Below are 20,423 nucleotides of genomic sequence, written 5' to 3' on the forward strand. Positions count from 1 at the left end.
TCTGGGCACTGGCACCTAGCAGTGGACTTGCCAAGCTGGCAAGGGACTGGTGACACTTGCCATGGAGAACCCCAGATCCCCCAAATCCCCAGGTCTGGGATGAGGCTGCTGCTCCACAGCTCCAGCTCCCCCCATGGTGCTACTGGTGATGGGGAGGGCTCAGCTAGGTCAGCCTGACCGTGTCAGCAATTCCTTCTCCGGACTGCAGAACACTCTCCTCTGCTCCTGATAGAGCAATGCAGCTGGGGAGGGACAAACACCAGCTCCTTAGTCCCTGTTGTCCCTGTCCTGACTCCTGGAGCTACCCAGCAGGTTAGGACATCCCAAAGTGAGCCAGAACAGTGCTGCAAGGACGCGCACCCAGAACCAAGCACGGAGCTGTTTTGGCAGGGCTGGGGAAATAGGGAGCACAACAAGGAAGAGGAGGAGGCGAGGAAGGTTCACTTCCCAGCACAGCTCTGCCTGCATTTCACAGCTCCTCCCTCCCAGCCAGACCCACTCGGATTCACACGGGACTTTGGCTATCCAAAATCTGTGACCTTTCCCCAAACCCTTTGGGCAGCTCAGCCACATCTCCCAGTGAGCCCCCTCTGCTCACTGCTGGCCTGGGCACCCGCATTCATTCCCACCCCGGCTGAGCTGCGGCACTGGCTTGGCACCTGCAGATATCCAAAGCCTTTCATTTCCTCAAATCCCGTTAAGGGTTTGCAAAAAAGAAGCCCCGAGTGGGGCTTAGCATCTGCAGGGCCCTGATAAGGGGGCAGCAGCACCATCTGGCCCAAGCAGGAGCTGCCACAGTGTGTGGGACTGATGTCTCCTGCTGGCTCCCTGCAAGGACTCAAATGGGGGATTTTGTCCAAGAAAAAAACTGAGAACCAAATGTGAGCAGACTCTGGACTGGGAGGGGAGGGGACAGACACAACCCTGCCACCCTTTACATCATTTTCTGCCTGTGCTACAGCAGAGCCCTGGCCCCAAGAAACACTGTCAGACAGACGGATGGACTAAGGAGGGAAGGAAAACTCCCCCTGTCTTCATTTTCAGGGGAGCTTAAAGCACAGGGAGAACAAAGGCTCAGCTTCCCAACTGAACCAGGTTGGTACTTCCCTCTGTGATTCTTCTTTTTTTTAAGCCTTCCCCACCTTGGATCTTGTGTTGGACAAGCTCTCTCACCTACTAGGTGAGTCCCTGTCTGTCTGCCCTGACAGAGAAATGGACAAATGATGATGCATTGGGATCACCACAGCTTTTTACTCTGCCAGAGAGATCCTTCAGAGGCCTCGGGTGAGGATGAGCTCTGAGTGAAGGGCACTCAGCTCTACACACTCCATCCATGCCCAGAGCAGCTGGTCAGACTGGCTTTCTGGAACAATGGGAACAGGGAGAAACTCAGCAATGGCATTTCTCAGCACAACAGCAGGAGCCCTGACAGCTTCCAAGGAGCTTCCTGTATTCCACTGGACCTTTCTGGAAAGGGTCCTGCCTGCACCCATCTTTACTTTTGGATCAGTTATTTCAGTGGAGTAGCTGTAGCTGGGTTTTCTGATGCTTTGGGCAAGAATGCACATGGAACCATGTGCTGGATGGGAAGGCTCATTCCTCCCCAGACCCCTCCCCTGGTGTTCTGCTGTGCCAGGGAGGGAATGTTGTACATTGGTTTGTTGGTAGCACACCCTTGTGTAACTGCCTGTGTCACCCAGGACCCCCCCAGAGACTTTGTTTTGACTTGCACGAGAGGTATTTAATCCATGCCAAGATGCAGGATTTCCCAGGATTATTCCCAAGAGCTCATGCATTGCTCCATGGCCCCGGATTAGGTTAAACCCATCCGTGGTGACACCTCCCTTGAAGGGGGTGGGCAGGGGTGACCATGGGTCTGGGATGTGGCCATGAACCTTCCCAGAGAAGCCCTGGGCCAGGCCGTGGTGTGTAGCAGTGCTGTGAAGTCTAGGTTGTGTGTGAGTGTGTCCAATGCTGTACATGTGGACTTTCTAAACTCCTTAATAAAAGGATCTCATCGTTACCCACCGTGTGACAGCTGGGCACAGCATGGGGACAGGGCCTCAGGGACCTGCTGTGGTGACATCAGAGAGAGTGACACTGAATCACTGCAGCTCCTCACTGTGCTGGGAGATGGCTCGTGGCATGGCATCCTTGGGGATTTGCCCACCACACTGAAACCCCTCTGCAAAACAAGAGCTGGGGAGACCCAGGGGGCTGAGGAGGCATTGAGGGGGGGTAAGGAGGCTTCCCAGGGGGCTGAGGAGGCTTCTCAGGGCTCCAGCCCAAACCAAGGCCCTGCAGGACATTGGGGTGACCCTGGGGCTGGAGTGGGAGGGTGGCAGGTGTCTGTGCCAAGGGGACCAATGGTTCCTGCTCTGAGGGACAGAGCACCGAGCGATGCCCCCAGTCCCTCCCCACTGCCCACTTCCCATTCCACTGCCACAGCCCAGGACAGACCTGGAGGGAACAGCAGGGTGCCATGGGGACCATGTTCCAACACTGGTGGCTGTGTGTGTTGACCAGGGAGGGTAGGAACACTTGGGCATGTCCATGTGGGGCCAGGCACTGGGTGGGTTTGGGGGTGCAGGGGTCCCCAGTGGTGCCTGTGCCCACAAAGGTGTGGGACCCCCAACCGCTGCACACAAGGACACACCAGCCAGATGAGGAGCAAACACTTGGGCCCCCAGATAAGGAGACCCTGAGCATCCCTGACAACTGCGAGGGACACAGGGCCAGCTCCCAGCTGCTCCTCCAAATGAGGCAGCAAATGAGGGCGGTGCGTTAATGAGTGGTGCTGCTGTGTTCCCATTGTGGCAGCTCTACCAACCCCTTTCCCCTCCATCCCCCCCTTCAGCTCCCTCCCCGAGGATCCCACCCTCCTCTCTCTGTGGCCACACGTCTGAGGGGTGACATTGCAATTAGTGCTCGTGGCTATTTAATGGCCCAAGGCGGGCTGGCCGCTCATCTGGACACAGGGTGGACACAGAGGAGCCAGCGGTGGCAGCACCGAGGTGCAGAGGTAAGTGACTGATATCTGTCTCTCTGTCTGTCTGTCTCTGCTTTACATCCCTGCCTCGATGGGCAGCACAGCCAGGGAGGAGTCAGAGGCTGGTGGGAAGCACCTGGAGACCCACCAGCACCACCAGACCCCAGGAGGGGCCTCAGCAATTTGGCTCCGTGACAGGCAATGGGGTGCAAAGAGGGAGTAGAACAGAGGCAAGGTGACAAGAAGGTAGGGGTGAAGCCCTGAGTGAAGCTTCAGGGCTAAGGGGTGTTGGGAAGGGCAGGCTGAGTTCCCCTGGGTCTGGTGCAGGAGTGAGAAACAGCCCCCTTAGGCAAGCACGGAGCAGACAGTCTGGCCCCCAGCACCTCCAGCAGCTTTCAGGCAATATCTCCAGATAGTAGTAGTAGTAATAATAATAATAATAATAATAATAATAATAATAATAATAATAATAATAATACAGTCCGTTTCCTCTTTCTGAGCCTTTGTGGGAGGAGAAAAGGAGGCAGAACAGCCCTGCCCCTGCTGAAGGTCACCCACTGCCTGTGGCACCGCATGAGGCTCAGGGCTTCACTCCCTTCTCTGCTCAGACTCCTCTGCCCGGGCAGCTCCGAGCCCCGTGTAAAGCACAGGGAGGCCGAGCACCCTCCTCTGCCCCTGTGTCACCCAGGCACAGCGGGCAGTACAGTGGGGACGATCAGGGCGATGCCTCCAAGAGGAGCGGGCAGCTCCTGAGCCCATGGCCCTGCCCGGCTCCCAGTCCCCTCCTCAGCACAGCCCAGAGAACCGGCGGAGCGGCTGCCAGGCTGGAATTTGTGAGCTCGACCTGCTGCCGATGAAGGGCAGCGGCTCTCGAGGAGGCGGGGGGGGGGGGGGGGGGGGAGGGAGCTCAGAGCCCGCCCTGCTGCTGGTGCTGCTTTGGAGGCTGCAGAAGGAGCAGTGAGGAGTGAGGGCTTGGGGGTTCTGGCAGAAGTTGCAGGGCTGGTTCGGGGGTGCTGCAGCAGGGATAGGGAACTGCCGGAGGCAGCCCGTGCTGCTGCCTCACCCTGCCCAAGGATGTTCGGTGCTTCACTGACATTGCCTCCCCCTCCTGTGCTTCCCCCAGATGAGAGCACCCTACTCTCTGTCCTGCCTCTTCCTCCTGAGCCTGGGAGCCTGTTTCCCTCCCGGCGAGCGCTGGCAGCCGGGAGAGCCCGGGGAGGGGGCTCTGCTCGCTCCCAGCTGGCAAACGGCGGCGGAGGGCCGGGGTCCCGGCTGGAGGGCAGGGGCGAAGCGGAGGAGAAGCGAGGAGCTGGATGCGCTGCTGAGCATCGCCCGGGAGCTGCGGGGGTACGGCACGGCCGGGGAGCGGCCGGGCAGGCGGGGCGGCCCCGAGCTGGGGGTGCCCATCGGAGGGGAGAAGCGCAGCGGAACCCTGGGGAACCTGGCAGAGGAGCTCAACGGCTACAACAGGAAAAAAGGGGGCTTCACCTTCCGCTTTGGGAGATGAAAGCTTGGACTTGATTCCCCACCTCCTGCGGGTCACCCCGTCCCGTCCTTCCCTTCTATCTCACCTGGGTTTGCTCGGACAAAAGAGTATTTGGGGCCTTTGCTTCTGGGGTTGCCTTGGGGAAGGAGGACGCTGCATTTGCTTCACTCCCAGCTCTGCTCTAGATCTCCCGCCCTTGTTCCCGACCGATGGAATGAAAGAAGTCGGTGTTTTAAGGAGAAATCACCAAATCCCTTCCCTGCTCGCACACAGCTTTTGCTGGGGCACAGGGAAAGGAGCTGATGCTGGGTGCCCAGTGCTGGCAGAGAGCAGGGATGGCACATGGGCATAGGCAGAGCAGGGGGGACACAACGGGACAGGCAGGGCCAGCAGGGCCAGGCAGCAAGGCTAGAGGGCTACAGCAGGATAGTTCTGGTGCTGATAGTCCCCAGGGACTGCCTGTAGTCCAGGGCCAGCTGTCAGGGAGGAAAGGGGCCCTAAGAGCTCTCCACTGAGTTCCTCCTCTTCTGCCTATTAAGGAAAAGTCCCTCCAGCAGCATATTCTGCTTAGTGTCAAGATGCCTCTTACACGAGGCAGCTCCTGCCTGCAAAACCAGGGCAGAGCAGCGGGGTTCGAGAAAATCTTGTCCTTAGCAACCCCTAGTGTGAGCACAGAATCCTGCCCTGCCACCACCAGTCCCACCACCCTGCTCATGCCCTGACCCCCAGAGTCCTCACCAGGGTGAGACAGAGATGCCTGACCTTCAACGTCCTCGTCACACCACCCCAGCTCCTGCCTGACAGCCTGGCCCTTCCTGCTGCCTTCCTGGCCTCATCACCACCTAATCCTAGCTGTAGCTACTGCAGAACTTGGGTGCAGGACTGAAACAAGAACTTCTGCACCTACTGGGACCACTGAGAGGTGCTCAGTGTCACTGGTGCTCCAGCGGTGCAGCTTTGGGACCCATTAGCCCCAAAAGCCAGCATAGGGGGAGCCTCACTGCCCAGCCACTGTCTTCCCCTCTTTTGGGCAGATTTAGCTCTGCCAATCCCAGTGTTTTCTCTGTGCCTGCCAGAGGTACCAGCAATCAGAGCTCTAACTACCTGCTGCAGGCACTAACGGCAACTTACACACTGAGCCACTGCTGATATTTCATTGCAGGCACAAAAATGAGACCGAAGATGATTTGCAAGTGCTAAATTGCACCCTCAAAAATCAGAGACCGTGGCAGGACTTGGTTGGGGGAGTAAAAAGATTTAAAAAAAAACCTAAATCAGGCTGCAAGAGGTGCATTGTAATATCCATCAAGCAGACAGACCACTTAATGCAGTGCTGCGTTGAGTCGTTCTGGCAGCAGGAGCGGTGACTGAGGCTGAATGGAGGAACCCAGGGGAAAACAGGCGTGGGGCAGCAGGGCCAGGGAGCAGTGGGGGCACAGGAGCAGGCTCATCCAGGGAGGGAGCAGAACGGGGGGGACTCCAGGTTTGCAGGGATACAGACAGTGCCAGGATTTGGCCCTCACGCCAGGACTGCGAAGATGAGGAAGGGCATCTCCTTCCCCTGCATCCCCGCAGCCCCGACCATCTCCCACCGGGGAGCACAGCAGCGACCGCCGACGGCTCTCAGGGCGGCTGAGCCCAGGCAGACCCCCACCCCAGGCACCCCCAAACCCATCCCCGTCCCTCTCAACCCCCGCCCCACCACAGACTCCCCGTTTGGATCGGGACTGAGGCGCCGCGCTCGTATCACACAGCGGAGACGGAGCTTCATCGATGTTTCTATGGCAACGACTTCCCCCCACCCCTTTCTTTTGAGTGTTGAAACCATCAATAAACACGCACTGATCAATTTTACCCTGCGCTGGAGCCGGGGGGAGGGATGGAAGGGAGGAAGGGGGAAGAGTTTCGGAGTAACTCAGGGTTAGTGAGGGCCGGTACATCCCCGGCTTTGCTGTGATGGATCATTGCAGGGGAAACTGGCACTGACTGCTGCGGAAAGGGAAACCTGCTGTGGCTGCGGGGATGCCTGAGCTCCTGCACTCAATTCTGGGAGAAGAAAAGGCTCAGAGCAGCCTCATAAAGGCTCACACATAACGAGGCTTTGATTTCATGTGCAATAACCTCTGTAGAACTCACTGAAAATTGGAGCACTTACCTGGCAGGTGGGACAGAGTTGGGCTCAGCCCCCACACCTCAGGGCTCCTTGATGGGGAGGTTGGTGCCACCAGGGTGATGTCATCAGCCTCCTCACCCTCTGTCAGGAAAGGGGCTCCTGCCAGGCTGTGACATGGGGCAGGTGAGGAGCCGTGGCATCCCTAAACGCCCCTGAGCACACCTCAGGCTGCCTGGGGAGAGGCAGCATTCCAGGCTCTTGATTACTGCTCCTTGGTGAGTAATGCTGGGGAGGTAAAGGTGAATGGAAAATAACTGCCTGGAGCCTGGGGGTGTGGCTGGGAGGAAGGAGAGGGGAACATGTCAAGAACAACCCCTGTGGGGCTGGAAAGGCCACCCCTCCACACTGGACACGACCTCTCCCACAGGAAGCTACATCCCTTCCCAGTTCCTCTCCTGGTGGGGAGCAGTTCCCAAGGGGACACCTAGACTCCGAAAATCCTTGAGGGGTGGAGAGCTCAGAACTCACCCACCCCCTAGTCCTCAGGAGCTGGACCAAACAGGCCCTGGATTCCTGTGCATACGGGCAGTGGAGAGCAGCACAGACATTGCCATCACTGCTGGGGCTCTCCATGAAACACCCCGTTAACCTTCCCTGCCCTTGGCCCTCCCCTGGCCTCTGCTCACCTGCTCCACTCCCATGGGCTGCCCCTCATCATTCCTCCACCCTGGGCAGACCCGCAGCACTACAAACACACACAACAAGAGCAGCAAGTCTCAGAAACCCAAAGGATCCTCTGCAGAGGAAGAGCCCGGTTTAATTGTATCCCAGGGACTCATGAAGAGACTCTGTGCATCATAACTGGGTCATGCAGGCTGCAGGAGCACAGGTGGGACCTTTACCAGCAGAATAGATGGTAGGACAAACACAGAACCTTCAACGGGGATTGCTGGGAAAATGTTCAGCACAGCCTGGATTGCAGGTCAGTTTTCTGCTGAGCTGGATCTACCTTAGCAGCACTGCCAAGAGGACAGTTCTGAGCCAAGCCTCAACACTGAAATGACTGAGGGCTGTCCCTCACCCACAGCTTTAGGGGCATTGGCAATGCCGAGGCATCAGGACTGACCAGGAATTGATCCAGGAACATCATTCTCAGCAGCCCACCCAGGCCAGGTCTCACCCTCAGACAAGAAGCGTGTCCCACACTGCTGGCAGACTCCTTTTAGATGCACAGGTGCTGACAGGAACCCTCTCCTCAGAGGTGACACTGTGCTGAGGTGTATTTTCCTCTCTTTTCAATTGTGGAAGGATGAATGTCAGCCAAGGGAGAGGCTGTGAGCTGTCCCTGACCGTCCTGGGGGGCAGGCAGTGGCACATCTGAAAATACCACTGGCCTACCAGCCTGACCATAAAAACATTAGGTTTGTAAGAAAAAGAGTGAGCAAAAAGCACTGACCACATTTTACATCTCATGACAAGCAACTTCTCAACAAAAAGCAAGATGACATTAAAGGAAAACTTAAAAGAGGGAACATTGTAATTTCAAAGACATGAAAACCAAAACAAAACCACAAACACAGCTATTTTTCCCCCAGAGCACTCTCACTTTCAAGCTCAATAGCCTTGAAAATTGGAGCAATCAAACTGTTAAATGCATCGATCTGTTAAATCAACTCCTACTGTACTCAGCTAAATTTAGCCTTTAATCCCCTCTCTCTCACTCCCAACACCTCAGATCGGGGGCTTTCCCCAGCCAGGTCAACCGGCCTCTGCCTTCCCACGACACCACAGACGACACCACAGACGGGTCCCTAAGCCAGCAGAGATGGAAATCACCAGCAGTGACTGCACTGAGGGGCAGGTGAAGCTTCTCCATCTCCCCTCAGCCCACAGCCATGCCCCATATTCAAGTTTGGACACTGACCTTTGCGAGGTGTTGGTCACAATCCCACCCAGAACTCCCAGAGCACAGCAGCTCTGCTCACTGCAGACCCTTTGCTGTACCTGTGCCTTGCCAAGTGCAGGCCATTAATTTAGTTTATATTCACCAGTGCATCCTCCTGCTTCTCCTCCATCTTCTTCAGCCTCACCAGCAGCAGCCCAATGTAGCTGATGTCACAGCAAGCCAAGGTTTCCCATGAGCCTTGTTCCCCCAAGCCCAGGAGTGAGCAGATCCCAGTGCCAGGACCCACAGATTTCACCATTTATTGAGGGGACTAGAAATGCAGAGAACTGGATTATAACCCTAAAACATCATTGGGAAACTGTGGGACCTAGGGCACACCACACACTGTTGCCTCTCCTTGTTTCCTTCTCATCCTTTATTTTTGGTCTTTAGCATCTTCATTAATCAAAGCAGTGGCTCATTTTAGAGGCTGCTCAGTACCTGGAAACATCCCTCCCTCAAGGTTTACTAGAAAGGCTGAAGGGAAACAGAACATAAGAATGGGCAACCAGAAATGAGGGAGGGAACTGTATGAGGAGAGAAACTCATGGGTCATTTCATGGCAGAGGAGGAGGAAAACACAACAGCAGCTGAATGACAATACAATCCATTAACAGAAGAAAAGTTAAATCTCTGATACAAATCTCCTTCAAGACAACAGCAAAGTCTCTGTCAGAAAGTCAGAAGATGATGTGATGAGGTGATGACACAGTCTTACTCTGTGCATCTCTTTTCTCTCATGACTTTTCAGAGCCAAATCAAAGGAACATGGGAAGGGGCTGCTGGCCTGGCTCTGACCATCCCACTGTGCTGAGGGGTCACAGTGAACCGCCCAAAGAGGGAACCCCTGGTTTTGGATGAAGAGTCTAAGGGGAGTCAGCTGGGCTGGAAAAGTCTCACTAACAGACAAACACAAGTTTTCCTCAACATTGATTTATTTTTAAATATACTACGCAAGAGAGACTGGAATAAAAAACAAATTAAAAAAAATGGAAATAGAGAAAGAGAGAAGAATTGAAAGTCATGTACAGAAACAATCTGCACTGGACTAAATTAAAGGGGAAATGACCCCCTTAAGTATCACAGAGATGAAGGACAGAGCTATTTACACACTGTAAAAAAGACAAGTCTACAAAAGTGTGTAATAACAAGATACAAATGTATAATATAGTGGCACAATATGTTATCAAAGTAAAAACAGTACCTCCAGGAAAGAGACAATTCAAAGGTTGGGTTTTTTCTTACATTTTTAAAGGCAGCCTGTGGCAGAAGTGTGTACTTTCTTTTGAACATTTGTCAGGTGTTAAGTCATGGCTGTTTGTGAGGGCGAGAAGTGGCATGAACACACACGAGTGAACTACTAGAAATCATATACAAAACAAACAGTTCCAAAGAGAACAGCATAAAATACAATTGAAGGCAATTAGTGTTTAAGATACACAAGAGGGGTCACAAGTTACAGGGGAACAGAAAATGGAAAATGTGTTTTTGTCATGTTTGGAACTGTTAAGAGGAGTTAAATTGCACCGTTAATAGCCCTAAACCTTGTTCTTTCACTATTGTCCCGAGTCACCGTTAATTCCCAGCATTAATTGGGAAAGTCACAGGACCTTGGCAAGGAAGCCCAGGAGTCTTGCTGTCAGCATGTTGAGGCAGTTTCCTTGGGAGATGCACCCCAGAGAAGTGTCTGCAGTCTCCACAGATCCTTGTTTGATGCTGGATGGAACCACGCTGGCATGAAGGCAGACATGCTTTCAACCCCAGAGTACTGGCACTGGAGCTCCTCCAAGGGGGTTCCAGTGGCACAAAAAGGCAGGCACCACAGCTCCCCAAAGCACAGGGCTCTGCAGGAGGGCAGGGGCCAGGCTCCATCTCCCTTCACAAAACAAAAAGCTGGAAATTCAACTGGAGACACAGCTGCTCTCCCCCACTGTGATGTGCAGGCTCAGCTAGAACAGCTGCTGGAGGCACAGTGGTGTCTCAGAACTCACCCTGAGCCATCTCTTCCCACTGCCACCCTCCCAGCTGCCCAAGATCTGCAATCCCCAGCCCAGTTAGTGTCAGACATCACCAGAGTGCCACAGCACAACCTCCTCCAGACACTCTCCAGGCCTGCTCTGCTGCTGAGGGAGATCCACAAACAGGCTCCTGGGCTGTGACATCAGCAGGTGCTGCCTCCAACACTCTGAGTGAGCCCAAGCAATTCACTGGAGCTCAACGACACTGAGAAACTACTGAAAACACAGACATGAGGGGTAGCAGGTGGAATCAGAGGAGGAATTTGAGCAATCATCACTTGTAGCATTCTGTCATTAAAAAAAACTTACATTAATAATTTTTCCCCCTTCCCTCCCAAGCACCAAATCTGTTGCATTAGTGTCAGGTAAATGTCAGAGCTGGGCCAGGGCCATGTGCTGGGCAAAGTCTCCCAAGAAATGCAGTGGGTATATTGCTATCCAAACACTCATCCTCATATACAGGGGGGCAGAGGGAGGGGACAAAAATGCAGTACAAAGTCCTCCTGAGGAGGATGGCATCTCAGTGTCCACCAGTCTGGCTTCAGTCTAAATGGTCTGTCCAGAACAATAAAATATTAATACAAAGGCATGGTGTGACATCAGCATTTAAACTTGTAGTCCACAAGGCAAGAACTCCACAGATAAGATGATTAGAAGTATAGGAAACACAGGGAAGCTGAGCTCAGAGGGTGGGAAGTGCCTCCTGAACACAGCCCTGCCCTTTGGAGCTGGGGCATCCATTCACAGTCTGTGTCCTTGGCACAGCCTTAACCTGAACGCCCTGCTCCTCTGTCAGTCCACACGTTACTCTCTCCACAAAGCTGGCTTTGGCCCATTGTGATTGATTGATCCACTGGTTTGTCTTGCAGCCTGGTTTCTTGCTACCTTTGAACAATGTCGCTGATTTCTTTCACCGAGCTGAGCAGTTTGCTAAAGTCCTGGGTGGCCGCAGGGCCGCTGCCAGCGGTGGCTGGGCAGATCTGAAGCTCCCGTAGGTTGTTCTCCAGCTTGTTGATGGCCTCCCGAAAGGCAAATTTGTTCCTCATCTGCTGAATGGAGTCCACGTAGCTCACGCAGAAGGTGTAGAGGTTCTTGCCAGCCTCCAGGACGGCACTGTGGCTGGCCATTTGCTCAGAGTTCTTGCTGATGGCCAGCCGTAGAGCCTCAGTGCTCTCCAACACCACCCCTTTGGTGATGGTGCCACTGGCAATCCTCTCTGGGGGCTGCCGGGTCTTCCGCAGAGAGACCCTGGTGGAGATGAGGGGGATGAAGGCTGTGGATGACGTCTGGTCTCCCCCTGGGGTAGAGGGTACGGATGAGCAAGAGGCAGCTGGGGTTGCTGTGCTCAGCAGCAGCTTTGTAGAGGACTGTGGCTTTGGTACAGAGGGGATCCCCAGCTTTTTCACACCTTCCCCTGACTGGTTTGGCTTGACAGCATCACTGCCTGCAGCCTCTCCAGCCTGAGTCAACTGTTTGGATTTTGGCCCAGACACCACATCTGCTGCTGCTTCATGGCTGGGACTGTGAGAAACCTTCCCAGGCTTAGCAATGGAGGATGAAGACAGTGGGAGTGGAGGGGCTGGTTTCAGTTTTGATAATTTCCCTTTGTCCTTCCCTGCCGGCTCTGAGGTCTGCTTGAGCCTCCTCAGGCGTGGCTCCTCAGAGGAAGCTTTGCTGGCCCCCATGAACCCAGCAGAGTTGGGTTTAGCAGCAGAACCTTGGTCCATCATCACAGTGGTACCTAAGGCACTGGATTTGACTCCATCATCCTTGTGGAGCCCACTGGAGGAAGGAGGGGCAGCAGGTTGCCTACGGCCAAGTTTTGGCGTCAGGGTGGGAGGGCTGGAACCAGGGCTCGACTCTGCATCTTTGAACACATCATCAACGGCCTCTTCATTCTTCTTGAACAGCCGTGGAGGAGGGGTCACTGTTCCCCTGACAGCAAGGTCAGCCTTGGCCTCGTTGGCTCGCTTCCGAGGCAGGGCTGGCTTCTCACTTTTGTGCCCCCCGAATGTGGAGGAATCAAACTGGCGTCCTGTGGACTGCAAATCCCGAGGCAGAGTCACGGATTTCCACTCTGTGTCCTTCACTCCATGGGGCACGCAGGAGGCTGAGCAGGACCTCAAAAAACGCTTGCTAGAGTTGGAACTGCTCTCCTCCTCCCCAGCCACCCCTCGGCTGCTGCTCATCGTGCTGGACTTCTTCCGTAAGTGGGGAGATAAGAAGCCAGAGTTCCCAGTCACAACCCCGTTGGTGACACCGGCCCCGTTGCTTGGGCTCTGGAACCTGGAGGGGTCAGCTGAGTCTGCAGGGGGGGCAATGAAAGCTCCATTTCCAGTATCCCTGCACTCCTCCTCCCCGCCTGCCCTGCGCTCCGAGTGTCCGTCCATCTCCCTGAAGGAGCTGCTCCGTTTCGGAGGAGTAGGGGCAGTTTTCTTCTTCTTCTTGATCAGGGCACTGAAGAGGTTGTGCTTTTTGTCTTTTGGAAGCAGCCGCTCATCTTCATTCAAACTGCTCTCCAGGGCCACCCTCTCCTTCCGTGGGAGCAAGGGAGAAACAGCAGGTTCATGATCCAGAGGATCTGCAAGGGAAAAGGTAAGTTTTCTGAGCATTGCTCAAAGAACCAGAATAACCCATTTTCTTACAGGATTAAACCAGTGCAGCACCTCTAAAAGGTGTGGGTTCTCTAAACAGACACAGCTATGGAGCAGAAATTAAGTAAGTGCAGCCACACTCAATCCTGGACTGAACATGGTCTATGATCCTGCATCCATTCTTTACTGATGTGGCTGCCAGACTACTTTCCCTGTGGGTTTCTGACTGGAAGATCGACATGCAAACACTACATGTTTGTGTTCAGATTCCCCTCCTACATCTGGAGATTTGTCTAAACTTCACACTGTGAAGAAGATAAATAGGAAGAGGCCTTTGCTTCAGTCCCTGTGCTATTGCTGTCTTTTGAATCGCTGACCCTCTGAATTAATAAGGTAACTCTGTAACCCACCTCCATCCCCAGGCTCCTCGTTCATTTTCCTGATGTCATCCTTTGTGGGGAATGGAAATAACAGTTTCATGAGCAGAAATCGAGATCAAGATCTGACACTTCAGGTCGTACCACTGTGAAGATGCTCAGCTTTGTACAGTAACAGAGAAAAGGGGCAGTGCCAGCCTCCTCCAGCATTGCTGCTGCAGAGGGAAGCGATGGGGTGACCCTCTCTCCACTTACAAGCCGTACTTCAAAATGAATAACGGTTTATAATAAATTCATACACACTCCTGAAGGTCTCTGTGTTTGACTGACAGAGGGGCTCGTTCCCAGGCCAGGCACTCCAATGGCATTCTAATCCAAAGGAGGAATGCCTGCAGGGCAGCATATACATTTACAGCTTGACTAGGCAGCAAGAAGGGAGATGAAGCAGAGTCATAAGGAAGGATGCTTCTTAGTCACAAATTGGTGATCATCATGCTACGGGTAGGATTTTGGCTGAGGAATGGATTTTGGTGGAGGGGAGAGAATTTGAAAAAAGAATGTTTGTGTACTTTGAGAGGACAACATGATTGCACAGGAACACTGCATTTACACCTTTTCCACAGGACTCAGGGGGATCTGGACAGCCAGAAGAGCCAGACCATGGCCTTACTGGGTATAGACACAGTAGAGGTGCAGAAATCCAGAGAAAACTAGCAGCTAGCATTGAGGATCAGCTTCCAGCTGCTGGACTTGCTATGGAAACATTGACAATTGGAAGGGAAACTGCAATAAAACTTTATTGTGAAAAAAATTCTTCCACAGTAAAGAAATGATTCCCAGCATAATGTTAAAATCATATTATGCCTGCTGTACTTGAATTTCTCAAAGCTCACAAGTATTTAAAGGAAATTATTTTAACTTCAAAAAGCTTGTAATAATAGGCAATTATATTTCCTATATAGTGAATCACTGATACTTTCTTTTTCCAACATTTTAAATCCCCTCTTTTTCCCTCCTTCTGCCTACATGTGTATTGGTTACTGAAACATGTACCACTGGGTAAATCTGACATTACACAAAAGAGGTCAGTCATATGAATGGTCAGAAGAGGCAGCCTCAGCAGGAGCTGGAAAAACCCACTGTAATTCATTTTATATTCTTGTTTTTCAAATATAAAGCTAGATACAAATCTCCTGTACTCATTCAGCCTTTTACCACTGCTTTTATTACCTTGGAATGCAAGGTAAGCACCTGAAAAAACTGATTGGAAGTTTAATTTTATGGAAGAGTCTGTAAATACCTCTTTGTCCCTTGCTGAAATTATATTTGGTGCCTGCCAAGAGTAATACTCTTCTATGCTGCAAGCATAAATCTGGGTAGGATGGAACAGTGAAGAAAACTCCCTTATGGGGCTTGCTAAACCTGAGCTATCACCCTGCTTTAAATTATGCAGTGTGGTAGTGTAAAGTGGCTTGAACACAGCAGATTACCCAGCACTCAGATGCAGTGGGAGATCCCAATGATAGCTCCTGCCAGGGAATGGGAAGAGGATATGATCAGAGAGCTCTGTGCTCAGGCTCTGGTCTTTAGGGAGCTGCAGGCAACAGCCATTAAGTTAAAGGAACTCCAAGGGCTTCTCTAAGCAACAGCAGGGAGATCACCAGTCCCTCAGCCAGTTAAGGATTCACACTCCCAGCTGCTGCGTGTATCTGGCTTCAGAATTAACAACCTACCTTTGCAAAAACTAATAAAAGGAGTTCTGGACCCAGGACAGCAAACTCAGCAGCCTGTCACCCAGAAACACCGCACTGGTACGGAGAGATGGCACCTGCTATTAGGCACAGCCTTGCCTACGTGAGGGCCTGGAGCTAGATGTGCATTTTGTTTCCCCCTGTATCTCCTGAAGGAATAATGACTTTAATTAAAACCTACCACATTCCCCCTGGCCTCGAGCATGTGCAGTCTCCAAGCCCTCGTTGGCATCTTTGCTTTCAGCAGCTCTCCTCAATGTTCGTGTTTTGGTTGGCAACTCTGGAGCCTGGAGGAAATTGCTCACTACACTCCTCATGCCCTTCTTTCCCAATTCCTTCTCCACCTCTGCAATGCACAGAAGAAAAACAATCACTGCAATCAACTGAAGATTAAAAACTATCACTCTGTTTGGAATTAAGAGCACAAAAGAAAAGAAAACAACTCAAAACAGGGGTTCTGTGGAGTTGTTCAGCCATTTTGCCCTTTAAAATGAGATGTTTGCCCAGAAAAAAATACCCATATTTAAACAGATAACTGCTTTCTACATCATTTACCCCAGGTAGTGTAACACAGGACTGAGTTTCACTGCAAAGCTATGAATAACAGGCAAAGTTAAAGATGCCCAGAGTTAAGCCAGTCCTTTTCTCACCCCTGGAATTACTGCTCCAACAGGGACCCAGACCTACCATCGGATATGCTGGATTCCTGAAACATTGTTTCAAAGGCCTGATGGATCTCAGCAAAGGACGGTCGATCAGAAGGACTCCACTGCCAGCCTGAAAAAAAAAGCACACCACCACTCAAAACTTCCCTCCAGCAGCAGACAGTCAGTATCCTGCAGCAGGAGGAGGCAGAAATCACAGCTCTCCTTCCAATACACTGAGATAAAATACTGACATGAAAATCTGATTTACAGGGTGCTGAGTGTCTGCAACCACTCTGGCTCAGTGACAGCTGCAGACACCCAGCACTCCTTAAATCAGGTTTTGGTGTCAGTGTGTGACAGTAGGTGCTAAGCACTGCTGGGGAGAAGGGCAGGACACTGAATCACGTACCAAAAGGCCACAGAGAAGAGTCACAGCCAGTCCTACAAGAAGCCAAATGAAGCTCCTGCTTCATCCTTGGAGAATAAGCTTTTCTTTAAGTTGTCAGGAAAAAGGAGACAAAGGAAGCATTGAGATCTACAACAAACCCCCTCTCCAGGCCTGTGGGCTCCCAGTAGAGATGAACAGCTGGTTTCATAGCATGTTCATCCTCTAGAGAAAGCAGTTTTAACCACACGCTTCCACACAGCACTGCACCTTCCCTGCACTGGCAGGGGATTCTCGTGTCTTGTCACACAGAGCCAGACCCCTGCACTTTCATTGTACCCTTGCAGAGCTAAAATCAGCATCTGCAGGGCTAAGAAACACTTACATGCTCTCATGAGCTCATAAACTTTCTCAGGACAGCCTTCAGGACGCTCCATACGATAGTCCTTCTCCAGCAGCTCATAGACTTGAGACAGGTCAATCCCAGGGTAAGGGGACATACCATAGGTTGCAATTTCCCACAGCAGAACACCAAAGGCTGCGGTAGAGAACAAGAGGGAAGAAAAAAAAAAAAAGGAAGGAAAAAAAAATCAATAAGCTTTGTTTTCATCTTGAATTTGAGAGGATGTTTAGTGGGAGTAGTCACTAAACAGTGCTGCACACTTAGACCAGCCCTGGGTGGCTCAGATCCCATGCTCAGCAGCAGCTTAAATGTTAAAGAAGCATAACAAGGCTCTCCGTCAGCACAGACAAGTCTCCTGCGATATGACAGGGTAGAATTAGACTAATTTTCAATGTATCAGTTGTCTCAAACCTGAACGCCTTGAGATCCTTCAAGTCCTATTAGAGGCACAATTAAGAGACTTCACAGTGGATTAGCTGAAATGGCTTCACTGCTGCACTGCAGTCGCTCCCTCAGTGTGGCAGCTCCTCTCATTTGCAACCTCTCCCCAGAGGACTCGCATTTTAATAGCTCAGTGTTTTTGGGGGTGCCCTTGTTTAGCTGCAGTGTGGTCTGGAAAGGGAATCTGGGAGGCAGCAGTGTGAGGAAAGTTTCAGCAGCTGCTACCAATGAGATGTGGTCAGGGTGAGACATTCTGGTCCCAGGGAAAGCTGAATAGGAAAAGGGAGAGCACAAAAAGGGTCTCGGAACAGGCATTCAAGTGGCAGCAGTCAGTGGGGATGCAGGTCAGCAGTGGGGTCAGGCAGCTAACCCAGGAGTCAGGCACACAGAATAAACCCAACACCAGTTCAACAACCTGCATGTAATTAGTTCAGTCACCCTATTTTGTTCTTAACCTGAAGAGAAAGCGATTACAATTCCGCATAAGTAAGGAAATCACATCACATTACATGGCAGTGCCACCAAGGGCAATTTACATTAGACATTTCTGTGCACAATTTTCTTTTGATTGCTGTCTTGAGGCAGTGAGGTGAAAACATCTAAACCCTGGCGTGCCCAGCAGCAGCCATGGCCTCCAGGGACAGCTGATCTCAGATGAGATCCCAAAGTCCACTGCCCGAACTCTGCTTCCTGAGGTTACATTAACCCTAACTGAAGATACTCCCTATTCCTTTGGGATCTTTCCTCCCCTGAGTACTCTGCTATTGAAATAGGGATCCTGCAGCCACCACAGCAGTACAGTAACATCCTAAGACTGTGGCAGATACTCAACAGCCGACACCACATGGAAACCCAAAGCAGCAGAAACACCCTGGTCAGCAATCACATACTCCTTGGGAGGCTATTTTGGCTTTTCCTCCTCCATCTACAAAACATTTTACATCAGCCATCTACCTAAAAGTTTCTTCAACATAAAACCTTTCTCTGCACATTTTCCCCCAAACTGCAGAAAACTTCATCTCTGCTTCACTACTGTCTGTTGGTTTATACATAGAAGATGCTCAGGATATAATTTTTCAAGTGCCTTTGGGACCACATTCCACAAACTTCTATCTCATGTCACTGGGCACTTTTGAGAATTTGACCAACAGCTATGGCAGAGATATAAAACCCAAAGAAAGGCTGATAAAAGTACAATGAGATTTTCTGTGGTCAGATTTTATACAATATAGTTCCATTTAGCTAAGCCTACTCTTATCGCCAGCACTTCAGGGCTCTTCAATAACCATTTGTCATCAAATTTTCCCTCTGCTTCTCCTCATCTCATTCCAAAGATTATTCTTTTAAAATGCAGAAAGACAAGCTTGGAGCTATCACTAGACAGATACATGCATAATTATTTTTTTAACATAAAACGAACCAGATTCTTTACTCCTTAAAGTACTTAAAAAGTTTTTGGCTACACAATTAGTCCTGTGTAGAACTCCATCAAGGCAGCAGTACTGGTGCCCTTCAGCCCCATTTCATACATTTCTATAAACACTACAGTATACTTTACTTTTCATATCTGCCTACAAAATCAGGTGGGCACTATCTGTGCTCTCCTCTGAGACTGCTCCAGCAGAGATTAGCTCCTGAACTCTGACAAGCTCACAGAACAATGTAGCTCAAACCAGGCTCAAACTGCTGCTCCCTCCTGAAATGTTCCACCATGACCTCATTTCACAACCCTGGAAAAGAAGACTGATCACCTGCACTAATTTGTCCATGCAAATTCTTACCCCAGACGTCAGATTTAATGGAGAACTTGTTGTAGGCCAGGCTTTCTGGTGCAGTCCACTTGATGGGGAATTTTGCTCCAGCATGGGCTGTGTAGGTGTCACCCGTCATTAACCTGCTCAGGCCAAAGTCTGCCACCTTCACCAAGTGGTTCTCCCCTACAAGGCAGTTCCTGGCAGCAAGGTCCCTAAAAAGAAGACCAAAAATAGGCAATGAGAAAAGTCTTTACCATCTCACTTTAGCGACAGCAAGGAAGCCTGCTGTTCCCAAAGAAACCTGGGCCTGTGTGATTATTTTGATCCAAATATTACACAGAAATTCTGGAGTTACACGCACACACACAAGAGGGAAAGTTATTCTCCATTCTGTCTTCATAAGACTGTCATCTAAACTCTTTTTTTCTTCTAATTTGAAGTGAGAGCTTCAAGAAGCCCCCTCACTTTCAATAAAAGCTGCCACCCTCAGGATAAAAATATTCCAAAGAAATGTCAGTGCTCAAGTTATCAATAGCTGGGGATGAGCACTGAATAAACTGAGTTTCAATTCCTCACTTCTTGCCCACCTCTGTAGCACTTCAGTCACCCCAGCCAACACCAGTCATTCTCCAGAACACCTTTTCCAGTCCTTGTTTAAGCACCAGGATGAGCTTCCCAGCCCGGCTCTTTCTTCTCCCAGGTGTACCACCTTTTACAACACAACTTGTCCACAACCAGCATCTGGCCTTTGCAAACCTGCAAGAGCTTCTGCTATTAGTGATGGCATTTTCAAAGGACTGGGCAATAAGCAGATTTAATTTTTTCTCCACATTTTTTCCCACCACTGGCCCCACCCTGGCAGGTGAGAGACATGCACGTTCCATTTGCCACTTCCCTGGCTTGTACATAATGTTTGCATCCTTGGAAATGCTTCAGGAGGATAAAAATGTAAAGCACATAAGGAAATTTCTCCTAATATTAGGTTTTGTTAAAAACACTTTTCCAGATTATGTCACATTGAACTAAAAACTAATTGCACCAGGAAGCTCCTGTGAGATCTTTAGATATGAGGCAGACACTGCTTGTTTCTGTTGCTTGTTCTGCTAAATCAGAATAAATTGAATTAAAAAAAAAAAAAAACAAAAAAAAAACAACAAAAAAAAGACCAGGAAAAAAGTACATCTTACTAGACGCCCATTTAAATTTCAATGTTTTTGAATGTACCTTCTTATCAATGCTGATTACTATAATGTGTATCTAAATAAAAGCTCCTCTCCATAATCAAATTCCTCCTCCTTCCTGATTCATTAAATGAGGTCAGAGCACGGCATTTCAATCCATGGATGTGAATTGTGACAACACTCTTCAAATAACTGGGTAGGTGGTTATGGAGGTGGCTGATAAGGAAAAACGTTACTATTTATTTTAGATAAATGGGTCATCAGAAGGAAGAGGAAATGAAATTAAATGAATGGCAGGGAAGACAAATGAGATTCACACAAAGGGAGTTTTTAAAGTTT

The 20,423-nt window shown here is 50.8% G+C and overlaps 2 protein-coding genes across 3 annotated transcripts in view; one reads left to right on the forward strand and one right to left on the reverse strand.

The window, feature by feature from the left end:
• Positions 1–4,112: 4,112 nt before the first annotated feature.
• On the forward strand, positions 4,113–4,496 carry QRFP (pyroglutamylated RFamide peptide; the record flags this gene model as incomplete). Its single annotated transcript, XM_083875683.1, has 1 exon — positions 4,113–4,496. One exon carries the CDS (start codon positions 4,113–4,115, stop codon positions 4,494–4,496), a length of 384 nt encoding a protein of 127 aa, XP_083731809.1.
• A 4,939-nt stretch (positions 4,497–9,435) lies between these two features.
• The window catches only part of ABL1 (ABL proto-oncogene 1, non-receptor tyrosine kinase), an 87,157-nt gene continuing 76,169 nt past the window's right edge, over positions 9,436–20,423 (reverse strand). For both annotated transcript variants that reach the window (XM_083876090.1, XM_083876091.1), the window contains exons 7-11: positions 18,931–19,115; positions 16,691–16,843; positions 15,961–16,050; positions 15,455–15,619; positions 9,436–13,132 (exon numbers count right to left, since the gene is read on the reverse strand). In XM_083876090.1, the coding sequence (XP_083732216.1) occupies positions 11,433–13,132; positions 15,455–15,619; positions 15,961–16,050; positions 16,691–16,843; positions 18,931–19,115 (2,293 nt within the window). In that variant the 3' untranslated portion in view covers positions 9,436–11,432. The remainder of the gene's footprint in view (positions 13,133–15,454; positions 15,620–15,960; positions 16,051–16,690; positions 16,844–18,930; positions 19,116–20,423) is intronic.

Source organism: Zosterops lateralis, assembly GCF_965231275.1.
Source record: "Zosterops lateralis genome assembly, chromosome: 20".
Lineage (NCBI taxonomy): Eukaryota > Metazoa > Chordata > Aves > Passeriformes > Zosteropidae > Zosterops > Zosterops lateralis.